General features: G+C 43.2%; 1 protein-coding gene across 3 annotated transcripts in view; it reads right to left on the bottom strand.

Annotated features, from left to right (window-relative positions):
- Positions 1-503: 503 nt before the first annotated feature.
- Positions 504-18325, bottom strand: part of ssbp4 (single stranded DNA binding protein 4) — an 83009-nt gene continuing 65187 nt past the window's right edge. Inside the window, exons 6-18 of one of the 3 annotated variants that reach the window (XM_079267090.1) lie at positions 13635-13718; positions 10966-11092; positions 10745-10812; positions 9532-9596; positions 8124-8169; positions 7988-8023; positions 7795-7849; positions 6354-6424; positions 5230-5308; positions 4774-4802; positions 4582-4683; positions 3181-3202; positions 504-2995 (exon numbers count right to left, since the gene is read on the bottom strand). In XM_079267090.1, the coding sequence (XP_079123216.1) occupies positions 2934-2995; positions 3181-3202; positions 4582-4683; positions 4774-4802; positions 5230-5308; positions 6354-6424; positions 7795-7849; positions 7988-8023; positions 8124-8169; positions 9532-9596; positions 10745-10812; positions 10966-11092; positions 13635-13718 (846 nt within the window). In that variant the 3' untranslated portion in view covers positions 504-2933. Of the gene's footprint in view, positions 3203-4581; positions 4684-4773; positions 4803-5229; positions 5309-6353; positions 6425-7794; positions 7850-7987; positions 8024-8123; positions 8170-9531; positions 9597-10744; positions 10813-10965; positions 11093-13634; positions 13719-18325 lie in introns of all 3 variants that reach the window. The other 2 variants (XM_079267089.1, XM_079267088.1) reach the window with 2 other exon arrangements.

Here is an 18325-nt window from a genome sequence, read left to right as displayed (position 1 = left end):
TTTAGGTAATTTTTAAGTTTATTTAATCAGAATTTGTCCGAACTAATGAAAATTCCAAATTTTGACAGGGGTGTTTTTAATATTAACATGATATTAAAATTTCAAAACAAATGTACATACAATGTTTACGTGATCTTAAAAGTTAAATGAGAGCTGAGAGGAAGAGATTCAAACAGCAAGGAAAAATCAAATGACATTTATTATTGATGCATTGTTTCTTTTTTGATAAGCAAATTATCTGTTTTTCTTTCAGTCTAAAGAAACTTTACAATATAAAGAAACATACAAAGAACATCTTTATTACCTACACAAGACACCTAAGTCCCTAAGACAAGATTCTGAACTATCCTACCATGAAAATACAAAGCAAACCCAAGAGACAGACTGCTTCATATTGAATACTGCCGTGTCATCAGAAAGGACCATGAATGGTACAGGAGAATCATTTATATCCCCTTCCCTTGAATCCCCCACCCCTCCCCGACTCAACATAACCACCCCGCCCAACCAGCAACTCTTCCTAATGGTACAGTATTATACATCACAATAGAAGTACAGAGATGGCCAACAATCGATATACACAGAGGACTGAGAGAGGATCAGTGAGAGAGCTTCGATCTATACAACGCTATAACAGGAGCGAATAGCAAAGGACACAGTTACTTTTTGATCTGGTCTTAATTTAAAATGAGGTTCTCTGAAGTATTTTTACCTTTTTAAAAGTTTTCTTCAATTGATAAAAATCCTTCATATTAAAAACTGCAACAAGAGGTCACATGTTTTTTTTTTGTGAGAAGATGCCCTTTGGAAAAAATGATTCAAATGATTATTCAAAGCCAATAGTAACATTCAACTGAAACACAAGGAGACGAGGGCAGAGTGAGGACGCCACAGCTTGTCTGCTTCTCTCTGTCCTGTCCTCCCCACCATACAAGTCTTCAGCATACAGTCTGCATGTATTGTGTTACTGCATTCTATACATTTTTATGGAAATTTAGCCACATGAGCCAAATAGTCAGCGCATCCTTTCTCTATGACAAAAACATGGACAGTTTTATTTATAATTTACTTTCAGCTGTATTCATTGGTAGTGACTGACATATCAAAACATGTCAATGATATCAAAATGCATTATACAGTATTTACAAAAAAGGAAATTAAAGAGAAGGGAGGGGAGGCGTTTTTGGGGGGAGGTGAGGGATGGGACTGGAGGAAAGAAGGGAGGTGTGTGCCACTACACATGGAGAGTGTTTCCCAGGCCACCGATAGCCAAATCCTGGAGCTGTCCCTGTTGAACTCTGGGTACAATCTGTTCACATTGATATCAGAAAATTGACCAGTACGTCACCATCACCCATAGAGGCTACAACGGTTGTTTTAGTTATTGTCTGTTTGAACACAGCCATGACGTAAGTTGCTGCAGTGTGATGCCGTGAGAGATAATGTATCCCTTTGAAAGCAGTGACAGAGAGTTGATCAGGCCAAGGGCACATAACATACAGAAAGAAACAAATTAAATAGCGTAATATGTAATTATGCTTTTCTTTGTGTGCAGATTCTACGGGCTTTCATTTTCTCAGTTGAATACACTTCAAATAAAAATAATCTGCTGAAAACAATCCACAAATAATGGAAATAAATCCATTACAAAAGTCTCCCGGTATTGTTCCTCGTCTTCAGACCGATGTGGCTGCACGGTCGGTTAACCCCAAGGTGCATCGCTCTGCTCCCATCGTCAGCGCTGCTACGTCCTCCCAATACTCTGGACCCATTATCCCGTACGCATTGGGGCTCGCTGAGGGAACTGGTCGATTGGGAGCCAGTTATTTCGCCCGTCTTGTCTGGGTTAAGAAAGTGGATCATACAGGATCTGTGAGTTCACCCCAAACTCCAAGCAAGAAAGCCGGCTTCGTGAGTGTATCTTTGTGTCCCCCAAAAACAGGAGACATTGGCGAGAGACCAGAATGAACCCTGGGAGGAAAACAGTGCCACTTGGAGTCCACAGTGAGGTTGAAATCAAAACAAGGTGATGGAAGGGTAGGAACCACAGACAACTTGTAAATAACAAATAATAATACAAGCTAAATATGTTGTATTGAAGACTGTGAGAAGGGGTGCTTATTAAGACAAGATAGATCATCAGGGTGCATGAGCAGACACTTTGTACCAGAAAACAGCAGCGCTCTGAGAAAGCCTCTGCTTTAACTGTATGGATAGTTTTAGCCGAGATAGTAAACTATTAGATGAGAGAGTTAATTATCCCGATCACTGATACTTTGAACATGTACACGAATGGGGCTACAAACATTAAGATGGCAAAGACTCAAGCTACGAGCCCAGAAGAAGTTTTAAGGAGAGGTTTGTGAAGTGAGAAAGACTGTGACGAAGAAAAAACAAGACAAACAAATAACCTAAAATCATGTAAACAGAAAATGATTGTGCATTTGTACTTATTCCGTCATTGTTGATGCTGCTGCTGAGATAAAATGTGCCCTTTACAGGAAATCATAACTACATTAGTAGAATAATATCAATTATGAAAATTATAACAATCAACAACAAAAAATACAAACATTTAATTCTTGCCCTAGAATAACATTATCAGTTCTTTTTTTCTTTTTTCTTTTTTTTAAATCATTCCTGACACAGGAGTTTTTGAATGAGGGTATTCGGCCCCTGTCAGTCAACAACTGCGTGCCCTCATAAATTATGATCAGCGTGATATGATGGAGTGGTGGTAGATGCAGCGCGCCATCTTGTTTGGGCTTGAATGCCCCCCATGAGGGCAGGTTTTGGGTGTGGGAGAGACAGGCTTGGAGCAGTTTCGGGCTCTTACTGTCCTAGGGCCCGTGTCGAGGCCCGGCAGGCGAAGAAGAAGCTGCGAAGAGACCCTTCCTGTTGCTTGGAGGCCTTTTCATGTTCTTAAACCCATTTTACAGGCGTTGGGATGAGGGGCCTTGAGGGGAGTCCTGCTTTCCAGGTGCATCCCATGGGGCTGTGTGGCACAGCACACCGTCCACGAGGAGGAGGAGGAGGAGGAGGAAGGAAGGGGGAGAGGAGGGCAATGCAAGACGCACCGGGGTGGATGGGAGAGGGAGATTGGGATAAGGGGAGATGAAAAAGAAATAAAATAAAAGATAAAATAAAATAAAAAAAATAAATAAAATAAAAATCACACACTCATCGTCATGTTGGGTGAATACTGTAAAGAGAGAAAAAAGAGAGGGAGGGGAGAAAAGATAAGCCAAATCTATATTGAACTTAATATACTACCCAGTTCAAGATGAAAGCAATACAACTAACTCAACTAAATGCCATGTGCAGTTCTCCAGCCTCTTGCAGCATGACACAGAACCATTAACCCTCTCTAAGTCAGGAGACCAGCAGCAAGCAAAGCAGAGTCCAGCCCAAGGAGAAGGTGTTAGGGAATTTCAGAACACAGTGAAGATACTGTAGCAAAACGTCAGTTTCATTATCACTCTATGACGATCTCTCCATGCATCAGAGAAAGCATATGATGTGGTTCTTTCCCATGCTTGTGTTTGTGCATGCTGTGTTTTTGTGTGTGTCGGGTAAAGCTGGAAAAACTGAGCACAACGTAAAGGATCGATTATTCGGCTCCATTTAGCCAGGAGGACTGGTTTTAAGGTCGAAATAGACCCGGGGCCGGTTTCACAAAGGTATTTTAGACTCGTTTGGAGTGTTAGGGAAGTCTTGATTTTTTTTGTTTAAGTTTGACAGTACCACCAACTGACCTACCCACAGGCGAACTCAGAAATAAGACTCGATAATAAGACAACAACAAAAAAAGCATTGCTGTGCGTCGAATAATAAGAAGGGAAAGTTTTGACAGAAATGTACCGCAGTGAGGACGTCTGATGTGTTGGTGAAGCATGGACTGAGCTGAGAGCTCCACAAGAAGCCACAGCATCTGAGCTCTTGTCTGACACTTGTCTTTTTCTAGTGTGAAGTCCGCCAAGACAGTCAAGAAGTTACGAGAGAATATTAGGGCCATATTTTGCAAGTCGAAATTTCACGATATGCACTCACTCCGGTAGTTTCTTTGGTATATTTATTCTCGTATGTTTGATGTTTATTCTCAAGATTTTATCCATAATTCTTGAATAGTATTTTAACTTTTTTCTCAACATTTCATCTTTCTCAAAATGCAACACTTCGACTTGAAAAGCAAAATAGCATTATTTCCCTTCTTCATGGCCCTGATACTCTTAAGAAGTAATCTGAAGTGTGACTATTAGTTTGATCGATTCAAAGTCTATTTTTGTGTCACCAGCCACAGGTCACCTTGGACAATTAGCACACAGCATTTCAATTCCGTAACCCTTGATTGAGGCTCAGACCAGATGGAGCAATTGTATTAAATATATTCAGTTTTTGTGACTGTCCAAATCAAAATATGATCCTGCTGTTTGATCAAGTTACCAGTGGAGATCTGTGGTATGACTGTAATCTAAAATTTAAATATGTGATTTTTATGCCTTATTACAATTGAATAGGATTATCTAAAGTCTTGCAGCTTGTTCCCAGCTTCAAAGGTATGTTTTCTCCGTGTGTACTCACACTTTCACTTTGGAATGGGTTTAAAAAGTTGCCTGCCATCTCGCCGTCATCCCGCGGAGTGCCGGGAGGATTGTTCATGCCTACCATGTTGTTGGGAGAATTCTGCAACACAGATCAAAAAGAAACGGTAAGAACACAGCCCTCTGATAGACAGACAGACAGATAGACGGACAGAGAGTCAGTCACTCTTACCTTTGGCAACCCATCCATGTCACCAGAGCCTGCGATCAGAAATGGAAAAAGGAGAAACCTGAATCATTATGAGGTGACTGTCAAGTGATCCTCAGCGTTCCTGCTGCTAATTCAACACGAGTTCAGCATATCCAGTGCAAGTAGAGACAACCTGCCCTCTCACAAGAAATGGCCTTCAATTAAGCTATTTGTTTCAGACACAGATGAGCAACAACTCACTGGCTTCACTGATCACGTCTCACCCATCTGCAGGATCAATTGGCCTACTCACTGCCCCACTAATCTGTTTTAACTGGGATCAATACCAGGGGGAGGGAGAACACTTCCTCTGCCAGCCATGAGAGGGCAGACTCTCACTTCCAAAGGCCTTTGTTCACAGAGAGTAACAGGTTTCACTGGATATACTCAGGAGCTTATACATGCTGCATACACTGAGCATTGTGTTTGGCTACTCACCTAGTGATCCGTTCATATGATGCTGCTCCATAGCACCCATTCCACCCATGGGCCCGTCAGGACCCGGTCCCATTGGGAACTAAACACAGACGTACGAAGGTTAGCTGCCTTGCTCTTTCCCTGCTGGGGGAGCATGGCAGTGGAGTGGACGAGACAAATACATCTTGGGTGAAATTCATTAAAGGGCCAGTGTGCAGCAATTACGGGACTCTATAGAGCTCAAACGTGACCGCCCACCCATTCACTCCATTGACATTTCAGAAAATTCTTGAATTAAAAGTTTTCGTCATGGAACAATCCAACCAACTTCGAGATGAATCGTGACCCGAAAACATTTGATCCGCAGCAAAAAATATACATTTGAAAACGCAAAGGCAAAGGTACAAGTCTTGTGTTTATGATTACTTTAAGAGTGAAGGAACTACTCATCCCATAAACGATTGCAATCTGGAAACTCACGAAAAACATTTCATCTAAACGTTTTTTTTTTAAAATGTGGACAGATTCAGTAACTGCTTGGCTTTTGTCAGAAACACATTTCAGTGAACTGTCTCTGTAATATAAGAGAACGTTTCCAAACGAGCCGCCGTGCTGGCCCGGTTGGAGATCCGGGAGCAGACCACAGGGCAGCATGGTCGAGCTCGTACCCTCACTAGCCGTCCGCGGCTGCTGTAAACATTTCCATGGTAACAGCGAGCTCCACCAATCAGGGACATTGCTGTTACACTTTAGGATTGCGGGTAGTGTAGTACGTCTCCATGGCATCGCGAATAGAACGTGTTGTTTTCTTAAAACAAGGTTGATATCATATTGTGTCTTCTGCAGGAGAATGTACCGTCATTTCACAGTCTCATGGCTCAAGGCAAGTCCAACATGGATGGTTACGCCATTATGTCTTAGAATTATTACGAAGGGGATTTTCTCTTCCGGAACCTCACTGTTGAGCTCTATTAGCAGAAGTGGAATATAACATTCACAACTATGTTGTCATCAGTACAGAAGCAGCTGAAACTAAGAATCGTTGTGTTTTCGCAATCTGCAACCACACACCGCCAAATTCCACCGCATCCTACACGCTGTACATTTTACTGCAATTGAAAATGGAACAAAATGAGATGACTTACATTCGGTCTATTTCCACCAGGGCCGATAGGGTTCATCATTGTGTAGATGTTTTCACTTGAGTTTGTCGAATCTATGACAACAATGATATTTCAAATCAGAATACTGTAAAGCAGTTTGAGACCCTTGCACTGTTACCTCTGTCTGTTCTTATATCCAACTGTTCCAAAAAATGCCAAAAAATAAGGTGGGTTTGGGGTAATGAATGGAAAATAACGAACTAACCTGCACAGAAACGGCTGGAGTGGCATTGTCTTTCACTGTATTTGACAATGTTTCACTTTAATTCTGCCATTTGTACAATTCAGTCAGCTAGAGCCCAGACATGTCCTTACTTCAGCTGTACAGGACGAGGACCACCAGTGTGTTAATTTAAGTGCCAGTACATGTTGTCACTGAATCAGTCTGTCAATCAATCTAGACGCTGCACACGGCAATGTACAATAAAAAAAGAACCCGTATTCCTACAATCAGGAGATTAGAAGTTATTTTATGGACACCCAAGGCATGCTGTGTCGGTCCTCGTTTGTCTTGAAAAGATTCAGAAGGATGAGGTCACCTTGATCTGACATTACAGGCAGAAAGTTGCGAGTGGAAGAGGAGAAAAAAAAGAAGAAATAGCAGATTGAAAGACAGGGGAGGAGATGGATACAGTATGTGCAAAGTGGCGGAGAGATCTTGCCTGTTAGTGTCCCTGAATCTAGCTTGTGCTGTCGTGACTGGAGGAGGGGGGCAATACTGAGTGGGAGGTGTGCATGTTTGTGGGAGGTTTGTGTGTGTGCGTGTGCGCGTGCGCGTACAGTCTTGGCGACTGCAGTGGAAATATGTTTCCCCTGCCGGTGTACGTGTGAGCAGGAGCATTTTGTGCAAAAAGGTTGCCCCGGCAACGTATCACAATAGAGGAACGTATATAAATAATAAATAGTGGACACAAAAAGAAGCCGGCAGAAACAGAACATCCACAGGATATCAGCCCACAGTGTTTTGTTCTCCGCTAATCCTCCACAGAGACACTAGATTGACGGGTCAGAGCTGAGATGGATCGCTCGTTTGATTGCGGACTGACGTGCCTCCGCTTCCCTTTTATTCCGCTGTCGCCACAATGACAGAACACATCTAACGGCACTGGAATCATTTCCAGAATGTGCCGAAACTAGAAAGGACTGATAACAAAGCCGACCAAATTGTTATCACGCATGCATCAGATGTATCCAAATTAGGCTCGGTGCAATATTTGACCAGTTTAACAATATTTTACAGTTACAAATTCATTCCTAAAGATTTCATTCCTGAAGTATTTAGGGGGCTGTAACTGCCCGTCTCTCCCGAAGAGAGATGTGAATCTCACAGAGAAATGGTTTCATGTTTGTTAGACAGAGGCCTTGTTCAGTGAACGCTGGATAAAAGTAGAAACCAGAAGGGAAACTGAGGCGTATAACTCACCTCCGGGGCTTGGCATGATGGGAGTTCCTGGTGGGCCGCCTCCCCCTGGAGGGCCCTGAGGGGCGAAAGAAGCGAGAGCAAAAGAGAAATGAGTTCTGAGTGCATCTAGATGGCAGCATGCCTGTTAGATATCACCGCATGACAGGTCATTTATGGCCCGTGGTCGAACACGAGTCCATGACGGGACACTTACCACATAGTTGCCTGGAGATGAAGATGAATAAGCTATCTGTGGAGAGAATGGCCCCGAGGTGAAACAAAACACGAGACACAGTTATTGTAAACACACTCAGTCATGTCGGAGACGAAGATGTAAGAGAGTGACTCACTGAGTTGGTGTTGGGGTTCGGCCACGGACCTCTTCCACCAGGACCCCTGGAGACGCAGACAGAGAGAAAGATGTTTCATGGAAGATTTCTGGCACACAGCAAAGTTGCATGCATCATGTTACGTGTGATGATTCGGTAGGTGCATCACGGCAGCACATATTTTAAAGTATGGTACACAGCTCTGTAAGGCCGGGTTGCATCGGCAAGGATTAAGTTCATCTGAAATTATTCTAATCAGAGTTTAACAAAACTTGGTTTACAATGAATGAATCCAGATTTTAAATGATGCAGAGCTCTGTTGCACAATTAAAAACTAATCTCAATTTCATGAATAGAGTTGAATCAATGTGATGCTTGCTTATGCAATTTAAAATGAATGCATGAACACATGCGCCTGCTGTTAAGACTTAGCATGTATGCTACAAAGAAAGTGAGAATTCCTTAACAAAACCTTACATTGTTTTCTAGCTAGCTGGTTTAAAAAGTCAGTTAGTTTGCACAACGTCACTCATGATGGCTTTGCAGAGAATCTCTAATTTAGACTCATTTGAGAAGAAATTATTGGCCGAATTAATGGAGCAATATGGCCAAAAAAGAGAATATAAAAACAGCAACTTTGTTATCTTGCAGCATCTCATTCACTCATTAGGCACTCATTCACAAACACCAATTTAATATCCTGAAAATATTATCTGTCAATGAAGGGTTTTTACATTGTGATGTATCCTATATGTCCATTTACTCAAGTACTGTACTAAAGTACAATTTGGAGGTACTTTACTTGAGTATTTCCACTATGCTCCACTACAATTCAGATACAATGTGGTACTTTTACTCCTCTTCATTCATCTGACAGCATCAGTTACTAGCTACTTTAGAGAATGAGATTAATTATACAAAATATAATGATAATGCATTATTATTATTGATTAATAATATACATTATTTTGAAATAGGCCATTTTGCAAGATGATAATTTTACTTTAAGTATATATTGATGCTACTACTTTTTATGCAGGACTTTTATTGAAGACAGCGTCTTTCTACTTTGTGGTGTTGCTGCTTTTAGTTCAGTAAAAGATCTTTGGACTTCATCCACCTCTGCTAATTTCAGAGGTGTGACACAGTCAATTCCACTTACTGGCGTTTTTATTACAGGGGAAGTAAGATTTCCACATGTTGGTGATAGTAATTATCTTTTCTCACCGATGTTATGCTGAGATCTAGGAACAAATTAGTCCAAAAGGGCAAAAACACGAGTGAACAACACCAAATGCTGTCGTCGCTGATAATAGTCTGTCGTACCATATTCACCGAACTGCTAGCAACAACGGTTAAACAAAAACAAGACCGTAATTGGCGGCAGAATTCACAAACATTTAAAAAGTTATTTTTCCAATCTACTGACATGTTCATGCCCGGCATCCCTGACCCCATGGAGTTAGGAGGAGGCCTCATTCCTCCGCCGTAGTTCTGCACAAAGAGAGGAGCACACAGTCAGCGCGGCGTCTCACACCTGCTCCGTCTAAAGCTGTGAATCCGAATGAAGGTCAGCGACCATCATGTCTCCCCCTAACTCGTCTTTAATTATGTGATGTGTGTGAGAAGAGGACAGCTGTGTGCGAGTGTGTTTGTGTCCATCTGTACGTTGCGTGTCTCCTCCTCTCTGTGTCCACGCTCCCCTCTGTGTGTTTGCGTGTATGTTTTCATGGCTGCCCGGCAGGCGAGTTTGGCTCGTGCTACATGTGTGTCGTTGTGTGTGTGTGTGCGTGAATGAGACAGAGAGAGAGAGAGAGAGAGAGTGTAGTGGGGAAGGCCAGAGAGCAGCTCCACTCAGAGGAAGAGTTTTGTTCAGCAGACGATTACACTTGTCGAGCAGATGCCACACCAGCTGCTGGTGCGTTCACTGCCAAAGTCACCGAGCCAGGGTGGCACAGAGAGGGGCCGAGGGGCACGGGGAGAGAGAGAGTGTGTGTGTGTGTGTTTGTGTCTTTGTGTGAGGTGATGTTGGAGCGGGAGGTGGTTGGGTTGCAGAATGAAGCAGCTGTTTGGTAGCGGTAATTCAAAGGGACACTGTTTGTTCAGCATCTTATGTTTTACACGGGATCACATCGGAAATTGAAGTGATCAAAGGAAAACCAAAGTTGGCAACATTGTTTCTTTTTTTTGGTCAAAATGTGCTGGCTCAGGGGTGGTCTTCCTAGGTGGGAGTCGGTAAGTAGGATTTAACATGTAGAACTGGCGCTGGCAGTGGGTGAGCTCTGGTCAGGGCCAAGCTAATCATCTGAGCGCTTCTGACATTTCAAACGCAAAGTTACGAGGCTGGCAGAACTAAAATGTCTCTTCAGCAAAGAAGAATGGATTATCTGCATGCCGTTTATAGGATGCTGGTTTGACATTATAGCCGTTTTTATGGTAGCTTTTAATGAAGGGCAACCAAACATTGGGTTTGTTCAGAAACCGACAGTCCCAAGCACCAAATCTGGCTGTATGGCAGCTGCAGAGTGGGTGTGCAGTGGGCTGGTGGTGCTGTAGGACACCACCCACTGTCATGACTTTATTAACGCAATCCTTTGTGTTTTATTCTGCACGAGTGATGGAGTAATGTCGCTGGTGCCTACCTGTGGGCCCATGCCCCCCATGCCTCGCGGGGGATTCATTCTCATTGGACCTCCCATGTTTGGATGTCCTGTGGTGAAACACACGGGCGCAGCTTGTTAGAATGGCAGCGCCGTTTGGATCAATAACAATTCCATAAATGAGCTTCTGAATTCAGAAGCCAATATGAGATTACTCTGCAAAGCGCAGCCGCTCTGAAATGACACCACGCCTTCGTCAATACCTTGAGGTCTGGTGGGGTCCAGGCTGTTTGGTAGGAGAGGCTGTGACCCGGGGATGCTCCCAGGAGGCTGATTTGGCATACGGAGGGCGGGTCTTGGGCCGCCTGGGTACCGTGGAGACATGAATGGCTGCAGGACAGACGTGAGAAGGACATTACAATTACTTTATTTCAGGATGATCAAGAGAGGAATGCTTGTTAGAATTCTTGATGGATGGGCTTTAAACTATCACGTGACCTTGTTTTACTCAAGTGCAATTCCAACACCTCTAAGATAGAGTGTACGACACATTTCATTGATGACCAGGAAACCTAGCTTCTAATTTAAATTAGAAAAATCAATGGATTCAATGACAGAGACAATAATCATGAAGAATTAATCAAGGTGCTGTTTTCCACACAACAAAACGAATGCAGCCGAAGCAATTAAACAGATTTCTAATGACGTGGATGGAGATGAAACAATGCATGAATTGCAAAATACACAAACCATCACAGTGTACATGTCTCAGCGTGCCGTTATCACGATCAGCTCAGCAAACGTCATATTCAGCTTAACAACGGCACATCCATAAATCTGGTTGGTCCACTGTTTGTTTGGTTTTTAAGATGGTGTTCATTTATTTCTTTGTGCGTTTCTTCATCGTGCTGCTTTGAGATATATTTCAAACTCCGGCGAAAGGACTCATCACTGTACGCATGTGCATGATGGAGCATTGATATATCTGAATGCCTTTGTAGGCGGTTTACCCATGAACCTTTGGCGCTAAGTTTGTCTTGGGTCCAATAAATGGCTCGGCTTTAAGGTTCAAGGTTCTGTGGACGCGTGGACTGAGGTTTTTACTCTGTAATTTGTTTTATTCTATGGACGAAATGACGTGAACTCAAGGTTTAACTTTGCTGCCTTCTTGGCCAGATTTCCATCGCAAAAAGAGATTTTATCTCAATGGATTTTATCTGGTTAAATAAGGGTCAAAAATAAGATTGTGTTTTTAAGTGCAGATCTCTACAGACTGCTAATAACCCCAACATTATGATAATAATATCTTTACAATCAGCTTTAATTCAACATAAACTCCCTTAGTATATCTGGGCAAATCTGTTCTCCTTTCTACGTAAAGATAGTAACAAAGTTGACCTCAAATAACAGACAAACCGAAATAACACTCACACGGAGGCAGTGAAACGATGCACAAAAGGCTCAGTAAACCTGAACAATGTGGAGGTGTTATCTTTACATGTCAGCAGGGGGAGCTATTGTGTTGAAGAATAATGTTCTGCAGCAGCTCTGTTACCTTCACCAAGAAAGAGGGGCGTGTCATTAAGTTTTGTGAAGTAAGACCTCAGGTGGTAAAATCCATTGGGATAAAGGTAAAGGAGGATAAGATACGAGCGAGGGGGAAAACATGTGGGACAGAAACCTGGACCGGAGGAAGAGGACGGCCGCGAAGTAGGCGGAGCAGAAAAGAACATGACATCGTTGGATGGGAGGATGAAGCCGTACGAGCAGAGGAAGAGGTGTTCTACATCTTAATGTTTTGTCTGTTTTGTGCAGCCGCACTTTGTGCCGGACATTTCTCTCACCGTGTCTGTATCACCAAACACCAGAGCTACAATAATGCAGTCGGGATGGTGTGATTCATAACCGAGAGGGAATGCACCATTTCACATAGATGCCTCAGCAGAGAGGGGACAAGAGCAGGCTGGCCGAGACACACACACACACACACACACACACACACACACACACACACACACACCCAGCCCGGCGCACAACTAGTGAATAATGTAACGCACCCCAGACAGATGGTTTTCAGAATTCCCGATGAGAGCTACGCTGCTGCAACTACAAATACCAACATCCAGTGAGCCATATGTCAGCGTCAGATGAGAAGAATGAATCCAACTATTTTAGTATCGAGGGGAAACATGCAGGTTTGAATGCCGATTGGGTGAGAGTTGTGTGTTTTGGTCACAGAGCATGAGCAGAATAATGTTCACATCATCGTTTTCACACAGAGATAAGCACAGACAACACAAATACAACAGGAGACTGGCTCTCAATGGTCATAATGTGCTGTATGTTTCTGTGTGTCGTTGTGTGTGCGAGTGTGTGTTTGGGGGCAGGCAGAGGACGAATTATATAATCTCACTTAGCCCTCGAGGCGAGGACTGACTTACTACTGTTTCCTTTTTAACCCTCTTCCCTCCTTCACTCTCCTGTCTACCTTCTCCTGCTCTCCGCTCCTCCTTTGACCATGTTGTGGTGGGTTTGTGCACGGAGAGCTGCACCGTGTCAGGCTGTGCTGCAATATTCATGGTCTATTGATGGACTATGGGATGGTGAGTGCTGGGCTGGGGGGAGAGCGAAGGCCCTCCAGATGCACCTCTGCTCCTTACAGCGGGGCCAACACAGCTAAATTATTCATCCAACCCACCATCGTGGATGCTGCCATGTCCTGTCTGCCAGCACAACAAGCGACCTGCGTGCTGCTTTTATACTGCTGTGGTTGTGAGCGAGTGAGCGAGTGCGAGAAAGTGCGAGTGGGCTTAGAGAGGGAACGAATACACAGCAGCGGAGAAAAGAGTCTTACCTGTATTTGGTATTTGTGTGAACTGACCTTTTAAATGTTGTATCACATTGTTCTTTCTGTAAATGTAAAGAGTCTTACCTGTCCATGAGGTCCCGTCATGGGATTACTGGGGTTGTGTGGGGGGGGCTGCGTCTGAGGGGAGGGCTGAGATCCTGGAGGACCCTGGTGAAAGAAAGAAATTCAACAAGACGTCAATAAACGTCTTCAGTGACATTCAAAGCTGCTTGGGGGAACAACGATATCAGGTGGAAGAACCTCGCGTCGAGTCCCTCTTCAGAGCGAGCAGTAGAGGTATTTACAGAAAGAACAATGTGATAGAACATTTAAAGGGTCAGTTCACACAAATACTAAATAAACACATTTTCTAACTTTCCTCTTGTTTCATTCAGCCATGCAGATGAATATCTTAATATCTGGGTTTTAATTGCCCAGATCGAAAGATACGATTGAACGATTTTTGCTTCCAATAGAAGTGAATGGTGATGCTCACGGCATCAAAACAAAACAAAGTCAATAGCAATTTTCACGTCAGCAGTTTTTATAGCGACTAGTTCCTCTGTAAAATGTAGTCAAAGTAATTGGAGTGAATCGACCATTAGAAAAAAAGGTAACATTTTATTTAGTTCTCGTGTTATGTATTATGGAGCTGATTATGTTATGCACAAACATAAAAAAAAACCATGAATGAATTATGATCTACATTCTTTAACCAACATTCAGTCAAGATTTCAAGGGATAATTCTTGGTATTTTCAAATAATGTCATATTTTTTAAAATCATTTTTGCAATGACGATGCTGAAAACAGGCCGGTACGGTCCAGTACTCCGTACCACTAAAAGATTCAGCGCAGGTAAACACATTATGATTCACTTTAATGAACACTGCGAGATAGGGCATGTGTGCTGCATTCATGTGGTGTCAGAATAATCTTAGAAATTAATTAGCAATGGGGAAAATTCATGTGAATGTCCCTTCAAGTAGAAACAACTTAAAACGTGTTGTTTAAGAATTAAAATACAACACATTGTCTCGGTAGCGGTTATGTTGTTTCCACATTACCACTTAAAGCTCAAGAACACACGGAAATCAGAAGAACGACTTCTCAACTCGGGAGATGTGACCATCCGAGGAGCATGTGAACACACCACCGCTCTCTCCCGAGAGCCATTCTAGTTTTCTCATGAATTGCTTCCAATTGTTCCAGTGTCAGTGTGTTTGTGGCCAGCACAGACCTGCAGCTTTTTTTTAAATGTGTAGTGAGCCTACTGCTGGCAAACGGCAACTTCTGCTGCAGCTGACTGTCTGATATCGAGCGCTGTGGGTTTTTGGCAAGCAGTCGTTTCTTGCAGAAATCTGTGAACTGTTCAACTGTAGCAGATGAATTCAGTCATTTTTTTCTCTTCTCATTAAAAAGACAAAAAGAAATTGTTCAAAGTTTTGTCAACATTCAAAAATGATTCTGTGGTGCTGACGCTAATTCTTTTAAAATAGGTTTTTGTCTATGATGTCAAGTGTTTCTAAGTGCTTTCTACACCATACAGGCGTTAAAGGGATGCATGAGGGGGAACAAACAACGAAGGTTGGGGTCTCTACGTTCATCCCTGACTTGATCCAGTTTGACAGAGGCGCTGCTGACCGACACACAGTCAAGGGCCAAACCAAGCTCAATTTTGGTGAGCGCCTTCAGTCTGCGGGGACGTGCCAAATATTTGAACCCAATCAAACATCATTATGGAAAATGTGTCCCAGGTTGAAAATAATAATTCTGTCTCTCTGACTCGGTCGCTGGTACGTGAACGAGCCGTTTCTCGTGTTAATCTCTCGACCACAACAACAACAACAAACACTGTGTTAAGCACATTAAAGTCCAGTATCAGAGGTCTGAGTGACCGTGTTGTCTCTTCCTACAGTAACCTCATCTGACTCCAGCAGCAGCTGCTCCAACACAGAACTGTTACTACCTGAACATCAATACGGAGAAAGAGGACCACCCACTGCCAGACCAGGCTTATCTACTAGTCTGCCAGAGCCTCCGTCAAGCACTCTGCGATCAGGTAACATTACAGGTGTGTGTGCATGTGTGTGTGTGTGTGTGTGTGTGTGTGTGTGTGTGTGTGTGTGTGTGTGTGTGTGAGGGGTGCAACTGAGTGGTGATGAGTGCGAATATGAGATCTCCCCCCCTTTTTTTCCACAGGTGAAAGCAGGATCTCCTTCCCTCAGGTGCTGAGTGTGTGCTGGTTTGAATATGTGTGTGCATGTACAGTATAGTGTGTTGAAGGGAGCTGCTGAGGGCTGTTCAACAGGTGTGTGTCTAACATCACAGTGAAAAAGCTAAAGGATTAGGGGATTACCCATGTGAAATACAACCTGAGACACACACACACACACACACACACACACACACACTGGTAGACATGTTTACATAACATGGTTTCCCTTTTTTCGAGCAAATATGCAGAAATAGATGCATGTACACACAGTAAGGCTTCCTTTATTGATTTAACATTTCCGTTTTAACAGGTGCTTTATGAATAAATATAATAGACTTGATTCATCCAGTAATTCTTTTCGTAGTAATTGGTCACTTCTAAAATTATACACAGCATTGGAATAGCTCATTTTGTCGCATAGATATTAAATTAAATATTAAATTTACAATGATATAAACTAAAAAGTAAAATAACTCATATTTCAGAGGCTGGAACCAGCAAATAGATGTTAATATTCTGTTTTATAAAATCTTTAAAAATTGATGGCTTGTGTTCTTTTAAGAGAAAAATTAAAAAATTCTTCACACAGAGGCTTGAGCAGTTAACCATTTTTCACAATTATTGTCAATAATTTGTCGGCGTGATTTTCTGTTGACCAGCTTTGAGTAATGGACTAACTGCTTCAGCACTACAGCGCACACACCCACACACATACACAGTCACACGTAACTGTCTAGACTTGTGCACCTCTTCGCCTGTGTGCAGCGTTCCTCCTGAAGGATGCAGCTGCACAGATACCTGCATCTCTCCAGCCTCACACAAACACTTGCACACACACACACACACACACACACACTCCCTTTAAGTCTCTCCCCCTCTCCCTCCCCCCACTTCTGGCGCTCCCTCACTTTCCCACCCTGCCCACTGCGCCGCCCTCCCTGTGCGAGTGCACTGTTGGCATGGCTGGCATGGTGGAGTGCCGACAGAGCTGAGCACCAGGAACCTGTGGGAGCTGCTGCGGTGGGAAAATAAACATGCCTGACTGACAGCTTGAAACAAGTGCGTTCCCACAGGCACTCAGCACTTGTGTTGTCACAATACCAAAATGATGACTTCGATACCATACCCTGGCTCAATACCTCGAGACCGATACGATACGAAAAACTTAAAACATCTGGAAATGTAATGGACCATGGAACTTGAAATTATTATATTTAATACTATTATATTTTTAAATGTATTGATTAAAAAATGTACATGTGCAGTAACCTGTGGTAGAGTTAATGTGATTTCTTTGATAGTTCTCTTGATATTTGCACCTAGATGTCACTTGTTAAACAGCGGTCCGGGAGACGGAGCGATGCTTCCAAAACAAAAACGGGAATTTCTGTCAGAAGTTGATGATGGAAAACCTGCTAAAATCAGGAAGACACCACAGAAACCGTAGGAAGCGCTGTGTCGTGTCTCATTCGTTAACTCTATGATTAGCCCTTGCTAAATCTCAAGACCCGCAGTTTATTTTTTGACTGCAGCAAAGTTCCCGGCGGATCCCGATGCCAATGCAGTCCTGCTCATAGGAAATAGCCTGCAGGTCTTATTAAAAAGCTGTCATTCTTAAAGTTGCGGCACTGATTAAATGGGGTATCGTACCGTCTTTAACGGCGAGGCATTGTGATGCCCTTCTAGTACCGGTAGATGTAACACCACTCAAGACTCGGCGCTTCTTATCCTTTTTGAGACTCTGCAGTTTACTTTTCTTGCTGCATTGATTCTATTCCTCTCATTGGCGTGAGAACGGCTCATCTGAGGAGTGGTCACGTCTTCAATAGAGCCACTTATTAACCAGCTACACAACACACAGCCGCTCAATAATCTATTCAACAATCTGGAAATGTTTATTGAGTTGTACATACAGTGTACTCTGGATGTGTTGGCACAGTCATGACGTTTGTACCGGTGCCACTGTGGCTGTTCTGCCACTCCGTGTGTGTATGTTTTGGGTGGTTAACACCAGCTGTACTGGCTCGCTCTGTCTCTCAGCAGCTTCACACTGGGGCTAATGCAGCGCGAGCTCTGTCTGACCTCAGAGGTTATTGTTGTTGATGTGCCAGTCTGAGTGTGAGTGTGAGTGTGAGAGAGAGAGAGAGAGAGAGAGTGAGTGTGTGTGTGTGTATGTCTAACAAGACACCCCTGCGGGGTCTGGCTGCACTGATCCAGGTACAGCAGTCTGCTTCTCAGTCTGCACACACACACACACACACACACACACACACAACCTAGTTTTAGTCACTTAGGAGGACACTGCATTTACTTACATTCATTTTCTGGAGCTACAAGCCTAACCCCAACCTTTAGTGCGAACATAACCTAATCCTCAACCGACTTTAATCAAAAAGCAAGTCTTAACCTTAAAATGCAATCGTTCATCTTGTGGGGACCAGCTTTTAGTCCCCAAATGGAAGTCGAGTCCCCACAATGTGGCTGTGTGAACACATTCCCTGCTCTGTAGGTAATACACAATCCCATTCACACACACACACACACACACACACACACAC

This window comes from Melanostigma gelatinosum (assembly GCF_949748355.1).
Source record: "Melanostigma gelatinosum genome assembly, chromosome: 4".
Lineage (NCBI taxonomy): Eukaryota > Metazoa > Chordata > Actinopteri > Perciformes > Zoarcidae > Melanostigma > Melanostigma gelatinosum.
Note: the sequence above shows the minus strand (reverse complement) of the source record. Positions and strands in the feature narration are given on the sequence as shown.